Consider the following 20,253-nt stretch of genomic DNA (forward strand, 5'->3'; position numbering starts at 1 on the left):
ACATTATCCATTCTCCATTGCCTTCCGATTTGAATTTCTAGATCTCTGTATTTGGCGATTTTCTCAGTGTGTTTCTCTTGCAGATTATTGGATTATTGTTGTTCGGTATGGCTACGTCAATTAGAGTTGTTTTCCTGGAAATTTTATCTATTAAAATAAGATCTGGTCTATTATGCCTTACATGTTGATCGGTAAGTACACTGCGGTCCCAATATAACTTATATCGGTCATTTTCCACTACGGGTTCTGGAGTATATTTATAATATGGAACCTTCTCTGTTGTAATAAGTTCCAACTTCATTGCCAACTCTTGATGTAAAATTTTCCCAACTGAGTCGTGCTGTTCTTTGTATTCTGTTGCTGCAAAGGCCTGACATCCTCCTATTATGTGCTGGATTGTCTCTGATGTTTGGCATCCATACCGGCATTTGTCGTTTTGTACGGACGGATCTCTGACGATGTGCTTGAGATAATTTCTTGTTGGTATAACCTGATCTTGGATGGCGAGTAGAAAGCCCTCGGTTTCTGGAAACATCTTGCCTGACACCAACTAACAGTTCGACGAAGCAGTGTCGACATGATTTTGGCTGATCTCATTAGGATGCCGCCCATGAAGGGGCTTCTCCATCCAGATGCGGAGTTTTTCCTGGTCCGTATGATGGTAGCTGCGCGCTTCCTCGCTCTTAAGTTGTAGAGGAGTGGAATCGTCTATTTGATTTATTGCGCGATGTAGCGTGGAATTTTCTCCTTGCCTGTAAAAATAGGATCTTAAGTTAGTGATTTGTTTTTTAAGTTGTTTACCCAGATCTATTAATCCTCTTCCTCCAAGGTGGCGGGGAAGCATTGTTCTTTCAGTGGCACTTCGAGGGTGGTGGTTGTGCGTTTTAGTAAGTAGGGTCCTCACTTTTCTTTGTAGCCTTTCTATGTCTGTCCTACTCCAATTAATTACTTATTTTAATTACCCTTTATTATTATTATTATTATTATTATTATTATTATTATTATTATTATTATTATTATTATTATTATTATTATTATTATTATTATTATTATTATTATTATTATTATTATTATTATTATTATTATTATTATTATTATTATTAGTATTATTATTATTATTATTATTATTATTATTATTATTTTTCTATTTTAGCTCGCTGATAGCGGTGTTGTTAATTTCATCGGCCTAAAGGCAAGATGAATTTTGATATGGTAGATTTAGGAACTTTCGAACGATGTTGCATGTATTCAGTATAACAGATTTCTGTAGAGTGACAATCGTCCAGGAGGAAAGACCCAATGCGTTAAGGTTTCTGGACAGTGTTAAAGGGACAATTCCAGTGGATGAAATAATTAGAGGGAGTATATATACATTATCTTGCCTCGATCTCCGTGCCTAGATCTGCGTATTTAGCAAGTTTAGTGTCTGTCGTTTCTAGGACTTTATTGGTATTTGGCACTGCTATGTCAATTAGAAAGGTTTTCTTTTGGGCTTTGTTTATTAAGATTATATCTGGTCTGTTTGAAGTCAGAATCTTATCGGTCAAAACAGTTCTGTCCCAGTAGAGGCGAAAGTCGTCATTTTCAAGTACAGTTTCTGGTTTGTACTGGTAATAGGGGCAAGTTTCACCAATTAGTAGATAAAATTTTGCCAGTTCTTGATGAATAATTTTTGCCACTCAGTTATGTCGGTGCAGATATTCGGCAGCTAATAGCGATATGCATCTTGATGTTATATGTTGAATTGTCTCCGGTACGCGCAGGCATTTTCTACATCGATCGTCGATTACTTTCTCATCTTTAGTAATGTACTTAAGGTAATTTCGGTAATTTCTTGTAGCAATCACTTGGTCTTGTATAGCCATTATAAAGCCTTTAGTTTCAGGAAATAGATCTCCACGAGTCAACCAGTAGTTCGACGTTTCATAATAGACATGTTCGGCAATAAGTTCGTGAGGATGCTTTCCGTGTATTGCCTTCTGCTTCAATGTGTGAACTTTAATGGCTGTGTGCCCTGATCTTGTTACAGTAATGTGTTCTGCTATACCTGCACGGAGATTCAAGGGTGTGTATCCGTTATCCGCTAGCACCACTGCTATATGAAGAGAAAAGGTTTCCCTCATAGTGAGGAAGTATTTCTGAAGATCTGCTACTTGCTTTTTGAAGAGAAAAGAAATATCAGTTAGTCCTCTGCCACTCTTGGATCTGGGAAGAGTAAGACTTTCGATGGCTGACTGAGGGTGGTGTGCTCGAAACGTCGTGAGGGTTGTTCTGGTCTTCCTCTCAATCTCCTCTATATCAGTCTTTGTCCACCTAATGACTCCAAAATAATACGTTAAAACGAGGATAGCGTAGGTATTAACCGCTTTAATCATGTTCTTACTATTTAGTTTAGTTTTTAAAATTTGCTTAAGACGATTGATATATTCCTTTTGGAGGTTCTGTCTCATTTTCTTGTGCTCTGTATGGGCTGACTGATGTACGCCCAAGTACTTATAAGTTTCCCCTTCTTCCATAGCCCGAATGAGACTACCATCTTGTAATTCAAAGTTGTTGGTGTTGTGTTTACCTTTGATAACTATTTGAGTTTTGCATTTATCGATACCAAAGCTCATTTTAATGTCGTGGGAAAATATCTTAATTGTTCGCAGCAATGAGTTGACATGCGTTGATGTCCCAGCATAGACTTTGATATCATTTATGTACATTAGATGTGTAATATTATATAGGTTTTCCCTGTTATCTTTAACGGTAAATCCATGTTGACTTTGATTAAGCATATGGGAGAGGGGATTCAGAGCCAGACAAAACTAGAGGGGACTCAGGGAATCTCCCTGGAAAAGGCCTTGTTGTAAAATACAACAAGGCTCAATCGCTAAAGTTTCATTTCTGCAGTTAAGATTTAACTGTGTGGTCCAGAAACCCAACATATGTTTTAATAAATTGATAAGCGGTGGAGCGACTTTATAAATCTCAAGGACCTTAAGCAGCCAAGTGTGAACGGTATCAAAAGCCTTCAATCTATAAAGGCGGTGTATAAGTTTCTCTGCTTCTGTATTGCTTGTTCCATAATTACAGTGTCTATAAGTAACTGTTCTTTACATCCTTGAGACCTCTTAATTTTTTCCCTTTTGTTCTAGAGCGATAATTCCGTGGTCTTCTTATGATTATTATTATTATTTTATTAATTTGAGGTATTTTCTGTAAAAGAGATTTGTCAGTTGCCCTTCAGATCTTTTGCTTATTTCAGGAATAAACTCCCTATGTGCCAACTGCAATTCTTGGCAAGAGTTTCTACAAATAGCTGAGAGATGCATGACTAAAATAAATCATTGGATGGATCACAACCTCTTGACATTAACTGAGTGAATAAATCATATTATCTTTTTGAATTATTCATGTAAATATACGAAGGTGTGGAATTAATTTTTGCAACTGTAAATGCTGCACAAGAAGATAAAATTAAATATTTAAATGTTTATTTTGATCAATATATAAAGTGGATATCCAGATCACATTTTAAAATATAGTATTACATCATGGTATGCTGGTATATTAAAAGTCATGTTATTAAAGACTAGAGTGAATAGCTCTGAAACTGTTTTAAGGTTCTGGCCTATCATAAGAAATAACGCCATAGCCATTCCTGAAACACATTTTCCAAGAACAGAAAGACATTACACATATGTTTTTCCGAAAATAATTTACTTGCTTCCCGTTGACCGTTGAAATATGTCATTTTGTAATAAACTAAAGAAAAACTAAGAATCCTGGATGATGCAACATTATAATACCATGCTTTAAAAACATAATTTCGAATATAATATGTTGAATATACAAAATGAAGTTAAATAGTATTTTAATGTGTGTTGAAGAAAATTTAGATAAGATTTTATAATATAAGATAAATAACGATAAGATATGATATAAAAATAGGAAATGGATCTAATACTAATACTATTTCTTTTTTTTTGCTTAGCTTTAATGTTATTGTGATGGTGGAACATCTATTATAATAGCTCTTTTTTCAAGACAAACACCATTCGTCTGTTATATTTAATGATCCGATCTGTAATGAGTCCTTTATCTTTTTTTTAGTGTGTTGAGATATAGAGTATAAATTTTCTAAATTTTCCCCTAATTTTATAGTACTTCTGTAAGTTTCTTGGTCTACTAAATTCGTGTTTGTAAATCGTCTCTTTAAAATAACCATAAAAATAAAAGGTACTTGGCAACATAACTAGAGATATAGGAGGCCATCTAATATCGCCAGTCCTACTAATACTAAAAATACTTATAAAAATGTTGTATTCATAACCGCAGTATAAGCAGACGTTTTGTTAAAAATAGACCAATCTTAGGTCTAAATCAGGGAGAATTTCAATGGCAGGAAGAACCTCACCTTATTATGGAGTCTAGTAGTCGATGAACTACTTCAAATATTAACAAACTATGGAATGATATGCATAGGATATGCTGATGACATGACTTCAATATAGTCAAAGGCAGGTACTTATACAAAGAAGCCTATGTATTGCAGAAGAATGGCTTACGTCAATAGGACTGAGCCTCAAATCGGAAAAAACTACGATACCATTCACTAGTAAAAGGAAAATGCAACTCACTGGGGATATCTACCTGGATGAACAACTTGTAAATACATCGAATAAAGTAAAATATCTGGCAGTGACACTGGATAGCAAACTTAGTTGGAATAAGTAGCTAGAAATTAGAGTAAATAAAGCGACTAAAGCCATTATGATCTGTAGAAACCTATAATTGCTATTGCATGCTGATATCCCTAATTTTCCCTTAAAAAATACTCTTTTCAACATCAATAACAGTTCACATTACCATATTGTACATATACATTATAATGTGAACTATGTAGCTGTATTTATTTTATTATATATTTTTGAGAACAAGGCTTATTGATATTTACTTGTCATTTAAATATTGAAATTGGTGTCATGGGAAACACCTGTCGAGTGGTGGATAAATATTATATTCTATTATATATATATTATATTATACTATACTGAAGTGTTGAAAACTCTTTTTATAAATATTATTGATCATAAAAAAGTTGACTATAAATTAACTTTATTTAATATGCCACTTGATATTTTATAACAATGAAATACACAAAACTATTTATTATTAATATACTGAATTGTTGTGTCAAATATTTAGAATAGATACATTTTAAAATAAGTGAACTGAAATATTTTAGTTATTTATTTCCCCATACAGTCTGTTGTATCCAATGGACGTACGGTGCAATTCTGGTATATATGCCTGGAACACTCTGTATGCCACACTGAATTCCAATGGATGTTATTCCTATTAAATACCATCTACTATTTTTGCGAATTTGTAGTGGTCCTCCAGAATCTCCCTATTTAAAAGAACAAAAACTGAATAAACCACAAAAGATAGGCACTAAAAGATTTTTGTAATAAATAATTATTGTGCTTTTCTTACTTGACATGTATCCTTGCTTTGAGAGTGACTTCCGGCACATAGCTGTTTCGTTTCCTGTATACCTAAAGGAAGCTGCTGTCTTGAAACGAGCTTGTAGGCTTCTTGACATTCGGCCTGTGTAAACAATTCAAGTCCCACTTTTTTTAAAGTTTGACTTGTAGAGCCAGATTGTGTCTTACCCCACCCTACGAAATGTGTGATAAATATTAGTGAAAATCAAGTGATAAGAGATATATTCAACAAATATATAAAAGTAACATAAAAATATAGGACGTTTCTACCGATATGGTGCTAAAATGCAGTGCAAGGGAGCTAGAAAGTTTTGATTTTAAGGTTTTGTTACAATCTTTCGACTAAAACATATACCCATGTGAATCTATCATAATAGTTGATTTTACCTTTACAAAATGACTTTTAATGTAGGTAACATAATAAGTAGCCTTTAATCATCCAAAAATATTATTACACTAATTTTTCCATCTTGATCAGTTTATGTCAGGAGCCACTGGTTTGTTTTTCAATGGAGCAGGCTACTTATTTATAGTCGGTAGCAAATAAACATCAATTGTAACGTAAACAAACAGAAAAGTCTTGATGGTAAAAAACTTTTGTGGTGTTAGCAGTAAATAAAAAAAGGATACTACACGGACAGTATTTTTACTGTAAGAGCAATGCGATCGTTTTATGTCGATAAAATTTAAAACTATATAATTGAATCTTAGAAATATATAGGAGTCTCCTTTGCCTCATCTGATGAGCCATCACTATAACGCCTTATGTTTATCAACCTTGAAGTTTGGAGTAATTAGCAGAATATTTATGGATACCTTAATCGACTTATGGTAGTCTCAAACCTCTACAAACTAAGGTTTCGTTGTGAAAATTAATTAAAAAGTCAAATGTTAAAGAAATGAAAAAGGCTCTAACTTCCAAAATTCCCAAAGGATTTGGATAAAACTTTTTTCTATAATAGATAATAAATATCTAAACCGATTTTAGATGGTTGTAAACCTCTACAAATGAAAGTTTTTTGGTAGTGCTTAAAAGTATGTGTATGGAATTTCAGCGATGATCAACAATAGAAATCATCTTGATATTGATTAACACAGATTCTAAAAATTAAAAATATCAAAAATTAGCTTTTAAACTAACATGCACGAAACATTGGGACTTTGAACCAGAATTAATACAAATGAAGATACAAATACACATGGTTATTTTTAATTTCATTTGACAGGAAATTAGAGGAAAGGGTCTTTCGAGTCGGAAATGGTTAGCAAATAAACTATAACTTTAAAATTAAATTACCTATTTTGACATAAAAGATTATTTATTTTGGAAAATAATTTGTATATTGTAGTATGGAAGTATCACCCAGTATAACAAATATTGTGTAAATAGGAATCTACTATATTGTAATAATACATTAATGAATTCTATATAGCAAAATATTATAATGTCTAGTAAGCATTATCATAAACCAGGTCAACGGGAAGTTTAACGATCCTTGGATGTAGCTTTTTAATATTTTATTATAGATCCTACTTAACCCTAAGAAGGTTGTTTCATTTTAACCCTATGTCTTACATCATAATTACTTAAATCATAATTTACTACATAGCGATCCTGCCAGGATTCGAACCTGGAATCTCCTAATGTAAAAATTGTAAAAGAAAATAAAGAGATTCTAATCCATAAAAATAGAACTAAATTATATTATAAGTAAGTAATTAGTGCATAAAGGGCCCTGCGCACAGTTAGGTAATAATTAATTCATTTACTAGTTTGGTGTATTATTAGTTAAGGTTTTGTGAAAAAAAAATGGAAAAGAGGGGTTATTTAGGTAAAAAGTTGAAATTTTCAAAATAACTGGATATTAATTGAATGTATGTATATAATTTTAGGAATGTGTTAAGAAGAGTTGTTACTTTTATAGTATATATATCCGGAATTTTCAATTTAAAAGAAATATGTAAATTCCTTAAATTTCCCGGGGAGGTGTAGTATGGAAGTATCACCCAGTATAACAAATATTATGTAAATAGGAATCTACTATATTGTAATAATACATTAATTAATTCTATATAGCAAAACATTATAATGTCTAGTAAGCATTATCATAAACCAGGTCAACGGGAAGTTCAACGATCCTTGGATGTAGCTTTTGATTAGATTTTATTATAGATCCTACTTAACCCTAAGAAGGTTGTTTCATTTTAACCCTATGTCTTACATCATAATTACTTAAATTATAATTTAGTACAATACAAAATCAAGGTATATCTAAATATTAAATGTTTTTTTGAGAGTTCTAATTTTCTGAACTTGAAACAGCGTTTGAACCAGCAGAACTCAAATTCGCAAAAGCATATTTCAGGGGGATTCCTTAAGCTTACTGCTTTTTTGCCTCGCCATGAATTTATTTTCAAACCGACTGAATTCAACCAGGTATGGACTTGCAATTAAAAAAAAACAATAAAGAAACAGTCAGACTTATTCATCTACTTTATATGGATGATCTAGCGACTTAGCGGTTACCCGAAATCAATTAGACCAAATGTTTTCCAAGAGTTTTCTGGCGACATAGAAATGCCCTTTGGATAAAATCAATGCCGCCCCACTAATATAGATTTTTGTTAATATATTAATAGCTAATCTAATTTTAAACATTGTAAGCCAAACATATATAGGTCGAGATCGGTTCTCAAATTGCGTATTGCAACTTTTGCATTTTTCTATAAATATCCAAATTTCACATCTTATTGTGGGGTAATAAAAGTTTTAATGTTTAATAAAACACAATTTTGTTTAAACCATTTATTTTTCAAGCTCAAAATATTGTTCAAAACACTCGATATTTAAAAATAATAAACTAATTTTTTTATACAGATATACTACTAAACACGATCTTCAATTAAGACTACTTGAAATATTTATTTACACCGTATTTATTTACTACTATTTATGTCCGATTTAAATATCATGCCAATATTCCAAACTGAACTGGTCTCCCGTCGGCGCTTATATACTCGGAAGACCATGGTTACCGAGAATTCGCAAAATTTCCATGCATCTTTAGAGATGTCCGATGTGCCAAAATAACGAACAACAGGTGATATTCGCGGCGTTGCCAATATCGTTACACTGCCCCCTTCCTAACCTCATTCAATCCCGAAATAATCCCAAAGATGGTGGTTGTCGATATCGGCAGAAGGTTCCCCTCTTGCAACTGGATGCTCTTGTAGAAATAACAATCAATGCTTTTCTCCAGAGAACCGAACCATGTTGAAGAGTAGAAAAGTAAACCTAAACTTGACCGACGCAGCTCTTTTTCAGAAATTTTTACGAAAGTCCTTCGCTATTCTTCCAGACATTTGAAAATCCTTAGCAACACAATGTGCCAGAGCATACTCAACTGGAGCAGTAAACAGATCTTGTTGCACTTCACAAGTCACGCCATACCGACTATTTCGATAATTAGAATGATGGGCCACGAATTCATCGGATATCAAATTCGACTCTAGTTGGATTTTCCGAAGCTCTTCACAATTTCCATAATAAGGAGCCAGTCGCTTAAGGTAAATGACTCAACCTTTACTCTTCGGTGTCTTTTGTATTCTGTAAAGAACATCGTTCATGGCTTCCAGTACTTTGTATACCACATCCCAAGATGTTTACAGTTTCAGTGACAGACTAGTACTGCTGCATCAAAGCCTTCTTCTTCCTCTGTGGCCCATTACTTCCCGCATATACAAGGCATTTCCTGCACCAGTCCCTTACGTCTGCCTTGCTATTGACCCAGTAAATCTTTCCCTTACTTTTCCCAGGGCCCTTATTACTCCAAGATATCCTCCTGACATACCGGCATGGATTTCGTCTACCAATTTCAAAATCCGACATTTAGGTACAACTATTACTAAATATTACAATATACACGATACTAAAAATTACATTTTTTTGCTTTAATACCGTCCATCAGGTTACTTGGTTTTGTTTAGTACTTAAGAAACCATGAGCAATATGTTGTGAATTGTTTTTTCGTATCGTGTCTTTGCTTTGACAATGTCTTAAGCCCTGATTATGGCTTATACGATGGCTTATTTTTAATTTATTATACGCTGAATGCAAGTAGTGTGTTTTATAATTATTATCAAACACAGCGTACAACTGATACACTCATTAAAAACAAAGTTGTCCGGGTCAACATCTTCCTCAAGTTAAGCGTTACGAAGCCGATTTCCCAAGTCCGCTTTATTTCCTGTCGTATCGCAGTCCCTTTCCTCCAGCTCACTTATTAGCTCAACAACTTTTAAAGCCACCATGATCTGGTAAATAATGCAAGCCAATAAGAGTTCTGCCTATTACTCCGGTACATACATTGACAAAAAATCTGCTCTAAAGTAATTTCGTTTTTTTGAGTGTGGATTTTTGTCCTTGGAAGCCTATTCGTGGAGGTTGAGGAAGTTGGTAATACCCTTCCTCTAATGAAAATTTGGATTCGTCTGTTAGCAAAATATTTTTTAATAACAACGGGTCTTTGAAGTCCATCTTCTTCTTATAGATCCTGCACCCCCATACCATCCTTTCCATCATTGTGCATTGTGCAATGTCGGCCTAGTCTTTATAAGTAGATGTAATTTCAGAATAATTTCCAATAAACGTGAAGGAACCTGATTTAAAAAATGGTAGATGCATTCATTACGTACTAGTAATCATATTCAGTTAGTTAGATGCAAACTAACTGGAGACTAAAAACTCACTTTTTTTTATTGTGTCCTAGATGCAGATCAGATAGAAAGTACTATCAGCTCAGGTTAACATGAGCTGCCTCACATTTGAGACCCTGATTCTGAGAACCCTAACGAGAGGCGCTAATCTGTATTAGCGCAGGTAAATAAATTTTCATTTACCTGAATTATGCCACAATAGAGGCTCTAATTCTGAGAATTGGCCAGGCATTGGCATGAACGTTAATTAAAAATAAATAGCAATAACGTATTTCTAAAAATATTAGTGTTTTAATTCAACTTTATACTTATTATTAAAATTACTCTACAATTAACACAGATGCTTGGAATTTATGATGTTTGATTAAATTATTATAAGACAAAACAAAATAAACTTTGAAACATATATATGAATTGTAACTTGCGCTGTATTACCGAATGTGAAATTTGGGTATTTATTGGAAAAAATGCGGAAGGATTTGCACCTACATTCTCGAAGTATTTGGATATACGAAAAACCAGGCGTAATATTAATAGTTAAAAGCCGACAATGAAAGATTTTCTTATTAAGATGTTGTATATCAATCTAAATATAAAATGGAACTATGTATGTAAATGAGTAGTAGTAGTAGTAGTAGTAGTAGTAAGGGTGGGGGAGCTAGAGCTCAGCAAGTAGCACTAAAAGTTTCTTTTCGCCAATGTCATATTAATGAGTAACTTTTAAAATCAATTTATATAAAAATCTTGCGAATTGAAATTACATGCGTCCTTCTGTATCATTGCCTGAATATTTTTTAATATATTTGTATGATTTGAAAAAGAATAATCAGTTTTAAAAATTTGAGATAATAATTTTTAATATTTTTTTACTTCTATCGAACATTGTATAGAAAACTATGGAGTCTTACCTGTGGCTATAATATTTTTATCTTCATAATCGGTGGAAGAAAACAAGCAAATAGGTAAAACATATTGAGAAATTTCTACTTTTCTTCCAAGCTCAAGCAAAGCAATATCATTGTACTTGGTTTCAGCATTGTATTGTGCATGAGGAATTCGTCTTATTACGTTAACTAATTGAGTGTTCGCAGTATTCCGGTCTAACTGTGAATTTCCCAGTCTTACATACCTAACGTCTCCTCTAAAATTTATTACCAAAAACAAAATTACAAAAAAGTAAAACAAGAGCATAGAAGACTACGCATTAATAAAATAAAGTAATAAGCTAAGATGTAAACATTTGGTAAAAAAAGCATCAATTTAAAAAAACAATTCATATAGTTTTGTTTTTTTCTAAACATTGACGGAAATCGGGCCATTTTTTATACTTACATCGCGTTTGATGATAAGCAATGTGCTGCTGTAATTACAAAGTTTTCAGAAATTAGGCTGCCACCACACAACCATTTTATGGAATTAGGTTCACCATATCCCAAGGCTGCCTTAAAATTAAAAACAGAAACATTTTAAAAAAACAACATTACAATTTTATCTTAAGTTTATGTACCATATGTGGAAATTCTTTTTCTCCTGAATTGACTCCGCCATAAATCATTACAATGGGACTTACAGGTTTTGGATTTACTGGAAACGTCTCAATGTTTGATAATTTAATCATAGAGTGATATGCATCGCATTCTAAAATATAATAGTCTTAAGTGTATTGTTTAATGTATTTAGTTTTTTCATTTATTCCCAAGTATATTCCTGTTCCAATAGTTTTTACAAGAAAATTTAGTCAATTTTATTTTAAAATTGACTAAATGAGTGATGAGATTGCTTTTTAGCTACCTGTTTTTATTTATTATCAAAGATAATTAAAATACTAAGCTTTGTAATAAATATAATATTTGTAAAATTACACTTGAGATATAAAATTCCTTTCTGAGGGATGTGTTCTGGGATTATTTAATGCCATATTTATTTTACAGGAAAGAACAGTCCGAGAACTGCTTGTAAATAACTTTTGTCACTAAATTTACTCTTTCTCATAAAGACTGATGTTACTCATAAAAACAGAGCAAAATATTTGAATCAGAACCCAGCATACCATAAGAGAAGAAGTGTACGCAAGCTTCCAATCCCATCTTTAGCAATGATTCACCGGTCTATTCTTTATGAGAGTAAAACGCTTTACATTTATTTTCCTATTCATATTAAGCAAACGAATTCTTTAAAGTTATTTAAAAAATGGCTCAAGCAGCTGCAATAATTATAACTTTACATACTGTTTAAGTTAACTGTTTAAACTGTTAAATTATTTACTGTTTTAAGGCGCAATCCAAATAAAAATCTTGTTTTTTTTTGTCACAGTGTTTATAAATCGTCAGTTATTAAAAAAGAAGAATTAAAAAAAATAGAAATTTAATTCAAAAATTTAAATTTAAGAAATAATTAAAAAGAAAGAATTTAACAGTTTAATTAATAAAGATATATAATTTTGCTTTCATTAAAGCTAGCTAAGAAGAAATAAAAATATATTTTGACTTTTGATTATATGACTCTCATATAGAATATGTGCCACCAATAGAATCAAATCTTTGCTTGGACCACTCTTAGGTAAAAAATAAAAACTGGCGTCTTTAGGCAACTTCTCGAGGTCATTCGACAGTATAAGGATCAACGTTGCCGCCATACCCGACGAGGGAGCTGCCTCATAATACTTTGGAAAATGTTAGATTATGTAGAAACTCTTTTGTATATTCTATTTTCTATTTTTATTTGATTTAACATTTACACGTGATATGGAACGAAGTATATTAAGTTATCTGCTGTTAATTTAAAAAAAAGCGCACCAATAAACTAATGCCTACACAGTTTTAGAAACAAAATATTTGCCCTAAAAGCAAGAATTAATATTTTTTGTATTACTTTATTTTTGACGTTTTCTAGATCTTTTAAGTAACCTAGTTTACAAATGTAAAGTGACAATATTAAGAACAATACAGTCTTCTGTACCTTCATTTTGGAAAAATATTTAATGTTTAAATAATACTATTTTAGTATAAAGCTCTTCCCATAACGATGATTTGTTACTAATGTTTATTTAAAAGAATACCCTTACTCATATCAGATAATTCTGTAGCAGGATCTATCTCTTCGGCAGATACTACAATAGTATCCGAATAATCAAAAGTTGGAGATGAGCCTGGTAATGTCTTAGAGGGGATGTCTGGTTCGGCTATTATATTTCCTGATAAAGGCGGTGATGAACCTTGTGGTGGAGCTCCAGATGGCGGTGATCCAGCAGGTGGTGATCCAGCAGGCGGTGATCCAGCAGGCGGTGATCCAGCAGACGGCGATCCTGCAGGCGGTGACCCAGCTGGAGGTTGACCACCTGTAAAACAAATTAAAAAAATTACATGTTTGTAAATATTACCCATTAAAAATTGCTTAATTGTATTTAATGCACTGTAATTTTTTTTACTTGGTCAAAGGACCACAGCTTCTATCGCGCCAGACCAATCAGCATAATAAATTAAACAAATTTGTAATAAAACAAAATACGAGTATGTTACATATTAAAGCATTCGCTTACATAGACAATTCACTTCGACCGATTGCTCTTGGCCCTGTAATAGAACACTAAGAGTATAGAGAGAAAGAGATCTATGCTAGCATGTAAAGAGTCAGAAAATAGAGATAATGGAGAAATTGATGAGGACACTCTCGCCTTGCCGATCGCGACTCGCATCTTCAACTTTATACACTTCATCTGCAACTACTTTTTCCTTGTTATTTTTTAGAGAATTTATCAAATAATTACTGTAGAATACTTTTTATGCATCAAATAGCTAGTCTCAAATATACATTGATAGAAGAGATGGAAATATTTGCAAAGTGATGAAATGAGCCTTGAAATATTTTCTATAGGTAAGTAGTTTTCTATAGGTATAAATATAGATATTGTTACAAAGTTGCCTTACTATGGGCTGTTTTGGCCAAATTATTCTAATTATATCTTAATTTGTTTTAATCTTTTAACCCTGTCTAAAGCACGATACTATAAGATATATTGACGGACCTCTTAATTTGTTATCCCTGATGATGGACATGTTATATGTCCGAAACATGTCAGATTAATAATTCGCAAATAAATTTAGTAGAGGATGACCGAAGTATTTTAAGTTACCCATTATTCTAATTGAATTATATTCGTTTATATTAGTACTTAAAGAACATTCTGTTAAAATTTTAGAAACTAGTGAAAGAATCTTACTGGGTATATATTGGGACCTGAATCGATGTTAAGTCTCTAAACATTTTTTGGTAGCTCTTCGAAGATCGGTCTTGGAGTTCCTCCTGACAGTATCAGCTTCTCACCAACGAGAGAGAGACATTGGCCATAGCCCTAGAGAGAACATTTGGCGACCAACAAGGAAGGCTCTATACAGATAATGAGAGGTCTCATTCATCTAGCCTACCCAAGAGCCGCTGAGGAATTCCAAGATGAACTTGCTGCTCAATATTTCGTAGATGGCATTAGAGATGAAGAAACCCAATGAATGTGCGCATCACTAAATTTGAAAACAGCAGTAAAGCATTGGATAAAGCGCTTGAAATTTAAGCGGCATATACCATTTCCAGGCCAGAGATCAGAGCTCTTTCCATCGAAAAGACTAAGTGTGATACCAATAGTGATGATCTACAAAATTTGTTTACAGAGATCATTAAGGTTATAAGACAGGAAATAAAAGAAAAAATCAGCCGCCTTCTCGCTGCCAAGGTATTCACTGCTATCGATGTGGATGCACTGGACACATGAAATGTGACTGTCGAGTTCAGATGAGGTCTTGCTCGTCATCCAGAGATCGCGGAACATCTCGAACTAATCAGGAAAACTATTGGCTTGTAAAGATAAAGAGTCCTTACATTCGTTTCGGAAGAATTTATTTTGTCCAGTGTAAGTAAAGGCGCAGCTTCTATAATGATTGTGACAGCAGATTCTGTTCTAATAGATATGTTCTGGTGGTAATAGTGAAAAGATAATTTTTGGAGGATTGGAAAAAAACTCTGGGAGCTACATCAAATTGATCCAATGATAAGAGAATGCTTTTAAATACCTAGTGGAAAAGTCCCTGGTGGCATCAGAAGTTGACATTCCCATAAGGATTGGAAACATCTTTCTCCGGATGAATTGAGCATCTCCAAACAGGTTATCACCGAGCACAGCGAGATCTTTGAATAGTCTTATGGGAATACTGGAAGAATTAGAGTAGTTAGGCATAAAATAATTACTGGACATGCTCAACCAATCCGTCATGTACCTAGAAGACTACCTGTTATCAAACACGAAGAGGCAGAGTCCATTATAAACAGCATGCTTGAGGAGTGGATTATCGAGTATGAAATCAGTTCATAATCTTTTTCAGTCGTCTTAGTGACAAAAAAGGATGGGTGAACTAGATTCTATTTTTAGATAGATTTCTAGTCACTAAGAAAGATCTATCCACCCAGTTTCTTCCTTCCTAGGATTGCCGATACACTTTTGACTTTTGCCAGTTCAAGCTGGTTTTCGCAACAGCCAGGCCTTATTTCCAGAAAGTTAATTTTCTTGTATCGTCATGTAGAAAAAATATAAACTGAACTGGGAACAATTGACTGGCTGCAAACTTGTGATAAACATGAGTTAATAAATTTTCTTGGACTTGCATAGATTGACAGAATATAAATTTATTTTTCAATGAAACCAGTGTGATCTTGCTTTTCTAAGGCTAAAAGCTATTTTATGTTCCAGTCCCATATTAGTATATCCACAACAACAAGGAAAGTTTATTTTGAATACAGATACAAGCAATATTGGTATTGGGAGCTGTACTATCACAATGCACACATTGTGCAAAAGTAAAAGAACGGAAGGTATGGCATATATAAGAAGTCTAAATTTTGAGGTTAGTGAGTGGAGTACTGCTAAGTTAATATAAGAGACTAATACGAAGACCACGATATATCAGCAATCCTTCAGGATAAGAAAAACACCAAACACCAGACGAAGACTGACATGGAGCGACGTTTTGGATAGAGGGTTAACATTTAAGGCACTATGGGCGCAGTGGCACTCACTAGTCGTCAAGAATTCACTTACGAGTTGCCACTCCATTTTCCGAGACCAACAAGGGAAATAAGTACATCCTAGTCGCCATGGATTATTTTAGGAAATGGCCGGAAGTCTTTGCATTTTCCAACCAAGAAGCGGTGACAGTAGCTAAACATTTAGTAAACAAGTCTGCCTTCAGCAGATTTGGGGTCCCTTTATATCTGCATTCTGATTAGGGATAAAATTTCGAATCGAAGCTATTTCAGAAACTTTATAAACTGCTTGAAATTTCCAAAACACGACAACAGCCTTACATCTGTAATCCGATGGCATGGTGGAGAGGTTTAACAAGAAAATCGAAGAACATATTTACAAGATAGTGGATGAACATCAAAAAGATTGGGATTTCTACTTACCAAAGTTTTTGCTGGCCTACAGGTCTGGAGTTTATGATATGACTCGGTTAACACCAGCTCAGGTTTTGTTCAGGAGAGATGTTCGTTTACCATGCGACTTGGTGTTTGGCACCTCAAGCAATGTGGAAGCCGCAGTAGAGGACTATGTGGATGGAAAAATTAAACTGCACGACGATGTTTACGAATTGGTCAGAGAACGACTAAGGATTACAAGTACCTGGATGAAGATCTGATACGACCTTAAAGCAAACTGTTCAGGATTTCAGCAAGGTGACAACGTACGGCTTTGGAACCCTCAAAAAAAGAAAGGGAAATCTTCAAAGCTGATGCCAGCCTGGGAAGGTCAATATGCAGTAGTAAAGAGGATTAGTGATGTCATCTTAAGAATCAAAATCAAGTCAAAGATGCAGGTAGTTCATTTAAATAGGCTTAAATTATGTGTAGGTTAGGCTGATCATGACAATCAGATTCAAGAGGGAGGCAATGTTACAATGTTGCCTTCTTCGACCCTGTATTGCTAAAATTATTTCTAATCGATTCATATAAATTAGTAAAAGATTTGATTCGAAGTTTAGTCTAAATTTATAATTGTGATTTAAGTACGCTAAATAGTCAATAAATGATAATCGTAAGTTATCGTAAGTGAAGTAGTTAATAAAAGTTTAGTATTTAGTATTCAAGTGTACTTATTTATTGAACCCCCGGGAAATTCGTATGAATATCTTATTGTGCGCTTCTGCAGAACAAACACTAAATTAACTAAATAGGTTGATGAGTTTTTTCAAAAACAAATTAAATACCTAAAGTGAGGATCGATTAATGAGAAGTAGGCATATTTTCTCTTCTATATATTTAAGTTGCTTTTAATTATTTGAATTGTAAAACCATCGTTTGAATTCCATCTGTAGGAAAAAATTTTGAGAAATTGTAATAGAAATTTAAAAAACGAAAAAAAACTTAAATTATTTAAACAAACCGTTTGGTGGAGTAGATCCGCCTGGAGGTGCTCCGCTCGGAGAAAATCCAGAGGGAGAATTAGGACTTGCTGTAGCCGATGGCGCACCTAAAAGTAAAAACAATTAATATATCTTACACTAAACTAAAATTGATAACTAAATACATATTTAACGTTATGCACCAAAGTAGAAACTATTTATATTATTCAATCATACCTACCAGATGCAGATGTTGATGATATAGTTTGAGTTGGAGGTCCCGATACCCCTGCATTGCTACCAGATGATGTTCCTGGTGATATACCTCCTGCTGACGAGGGAGGAAATACGTTGGTGGGAGTAACGATTTTTGCTAATACCATGCAGCAGGTTGTTCCTGATTGACATGATGATCTTGAGTCCATTGAACTTTTTGATAATTTTTGATTTCGTGGACACAACGAGACTGGAATGCATTTTCCAAATTGATTTTCTTCTATAAAGCAGCTCGGTCCATCTGATAGATCGTAACAAAATATTGTTTCTATTTTTTGTGTTAATACAGATTTTTTTAAGTATAACTTACTAACATTTCTTATTAATCACAATTATAATATACAGTGCATTATTTTAATGCACAATTTTTACAGAAATTTGTAAATATTTTAAACTTTTATACTTACTTGCGATAAGAGCGATAGTTAATCTGTTAAAACTATTTAAAAGACACAAAAATTGCAGACTCTTAAACCACATTTTCTCTTATTGAAATTCACTGTACTGTTATTATAAATATTATTTATTTTCAAGCTGGTCTAAAATCTACTAACCACAATACATATATCCTCCATCCGGTAATCATGAGCGCTATACAATTGATAATATGGCTCTACGGTGTCATAAACATTATTACAAAATCTCTTTTAATTCTTTTTTTGTTAATAACAATAACATGGAAATTCCGCTACATTATAAAGGTATATGTAATTTTTATAGTTAGATGTATTTTATTTATTTAAATCAAGCTGCTAACATTTATTAGATTTATTTTAATAATAATATAACTAACAACTTTAATGTGATTTTAGATATTCTATGCTTAAAAAAACTCACCAATCCTTTTCAGTTTGTTCCATTTTAAGCCGCAAAAGTGGGTAAATAGATATTTAAACGGCAGTATTAAAATCTAAAATTTAAATTTCATTTGACCCAGACCCAACTCACGTAGCAAGAAGCATAAAAGATTTTTGAGTCACAAAAAAAGAACAGTATAAATAGATAGTATATTTAAACTCAATAAGTTCTACTATAATAATCATGTACTATAAGTACATGATTATGGAATGTTCCTAAATTTTCATGAGGTGACTTGTAGGGAACGGATTAGGAGAGTTGTTCTGAAAGAAAAATCTAAACATGTAAATAGGTAGTCACCAATAAGTTTGGCTTATCCCGCGTGATTATGGGCCAAATCTTCAGTATTTGGAGATTACCAGTTGTAGGGGAGACTACCTACACGGTTTTTTAAATTTAATCTTCAAGCTAAAAACACATTATTTTCACATAAAAAATGCGTCTTGATAAAAGTCGCTATGAGTCACCGTTTCCGAGATATTTGGATTCGAAATAATCAATACATTATATTTTAAAAGGTAAACTCGTTTTTTTGTGATAGTCCAAAAATACCTTTAAGAAATGAAAAAAAAAATTTAAATGAAATGTTACAAAAGGTTCTGTGAAAACATTGTGGATGCACATGTGCAATATATAATTTGCTTTTTGTCAACAGCAATTCATTAGCAGCAAAAGTATCCCGGTCGCGTTAGATCGCCAGTCTTTAAAAGAAATATTATTCACAACTTAAGCTAACTTCTCTGGAGAAATTATAATAATCTATTACAATAATCATCTATAGGCGGATTAGAATCAACAAACCATATCAAAATTTTAGAAGGGCGCCATCAACACCTTTTTGTTTTCAACGTATGGGTCGGAATCATTGCAGTCTATTTGACAGGCTCATTCTTTTTACAACCAAGGATTACTGGAGAAGGTCATCATTATTTTTTTGAAAACAAATTATCCATACTTTTGGGTGAAATTTTTTTACCAGTTGAAATTGCAAATGTAAGTCATGCAAGATGTTGCTCTACATCATTTCAGTTTAGTTGCGCGTAAATATCTGAACACAGTATATCAGAATCGTTGGATAGGCTTAGGAAGAACTGCTCTTTGGTCTTCGACGCCTCCAGAGATAAATTCCTAGTATTTTTCTTTTAGAGTCATCTTGAACAAATGTTCATGACCTAGTAGATTCTGTGGAAGAATTATGGAATGGAGTTATCGCATAGTGTGAAATAATGAGGCTCACATTCAAAAATTTAAACACTCAACAATCAATACTTAAGAATTGGGTCGTAAAGATTCCGGTAATATAAGTTTATAAAGATAGGGACCTGTATGCGTGTATGCACAATGCGGGTGGAGATGCAAACTTTGAAAAACTGTTATATGTTGCACCCCGGTACTACAATTTTTGTCGACTACACTAAATTTCTAACACTATTTGTCGTAAAAGCTTTGGGTAAATTTTTGTTAACTAAATATTTATTTTGTAGTTATGGAAATTATTGTAAAGTCAAATAAAAAATCCA

The 20,253-nt window shown here is 33.1% G+C and overlaps 1 protein-coding gene across 2 annotated transcripts; it reads right to left on the minus strand.

Annotated features, from left to right (window-relative positions):
* Positions 1–5,119: 5,119 nt before the first annotated feature.
* Positions 5,120–18,745, minus strand: LOC126742872 (serine protease snake-like). Of its 2 annotated transcripts, none has more exons than XM_050449718.1 (9): positions 18,283–18,745; positions 17,841–18,116; positions 17,641–17,727; positions 13,276–13,548; positions 11,719–11,795; positions 11,544–11,653; positions 11,120–11,352; positions 5,485–5,669; positions 5,120–5,398 (listed from the first exon to the last, which is right to left on the minus strand). In XM_050449718.1, the coding sequence occupies exons 1-9, from the start codon at positions 18,353–18,355 to the stop codon at positions 5,234–5,236; spliced, it is 1,479 nt and encodes a 492-aa protein (XP_050305675.1). In that variant the 5' UTR covers positions 18,356–18,745; the 3' UTR covers positions 5,120–5,233. The 2 variants fall into 2 exon arrangements, with proteins under 2 accessions (XP_050305675.1, XP_050305674.1); XM_050449717.1 differs by having other exon boundaries at positions 11,719–11,849; positions 18,283–18,744.
* Positions 18,746–20,253: the final 1,508 nt, after the last annotated feature.

Source organism: Anthonomus grandis, chromosome 12 (assembly GCF_022605725.1).
Source record: "Anthonomus grandis grandis chromosome 12, icAntGran1.3, whole genome shotgun sequence".
Taxonomy (NCBI): domain Eukaryota; kingdom Metazoa; phylum Arthropoda; class Insecta; order Coleoptera; family Curculionidae; genus Anthonomus; species Anthonomus grandis.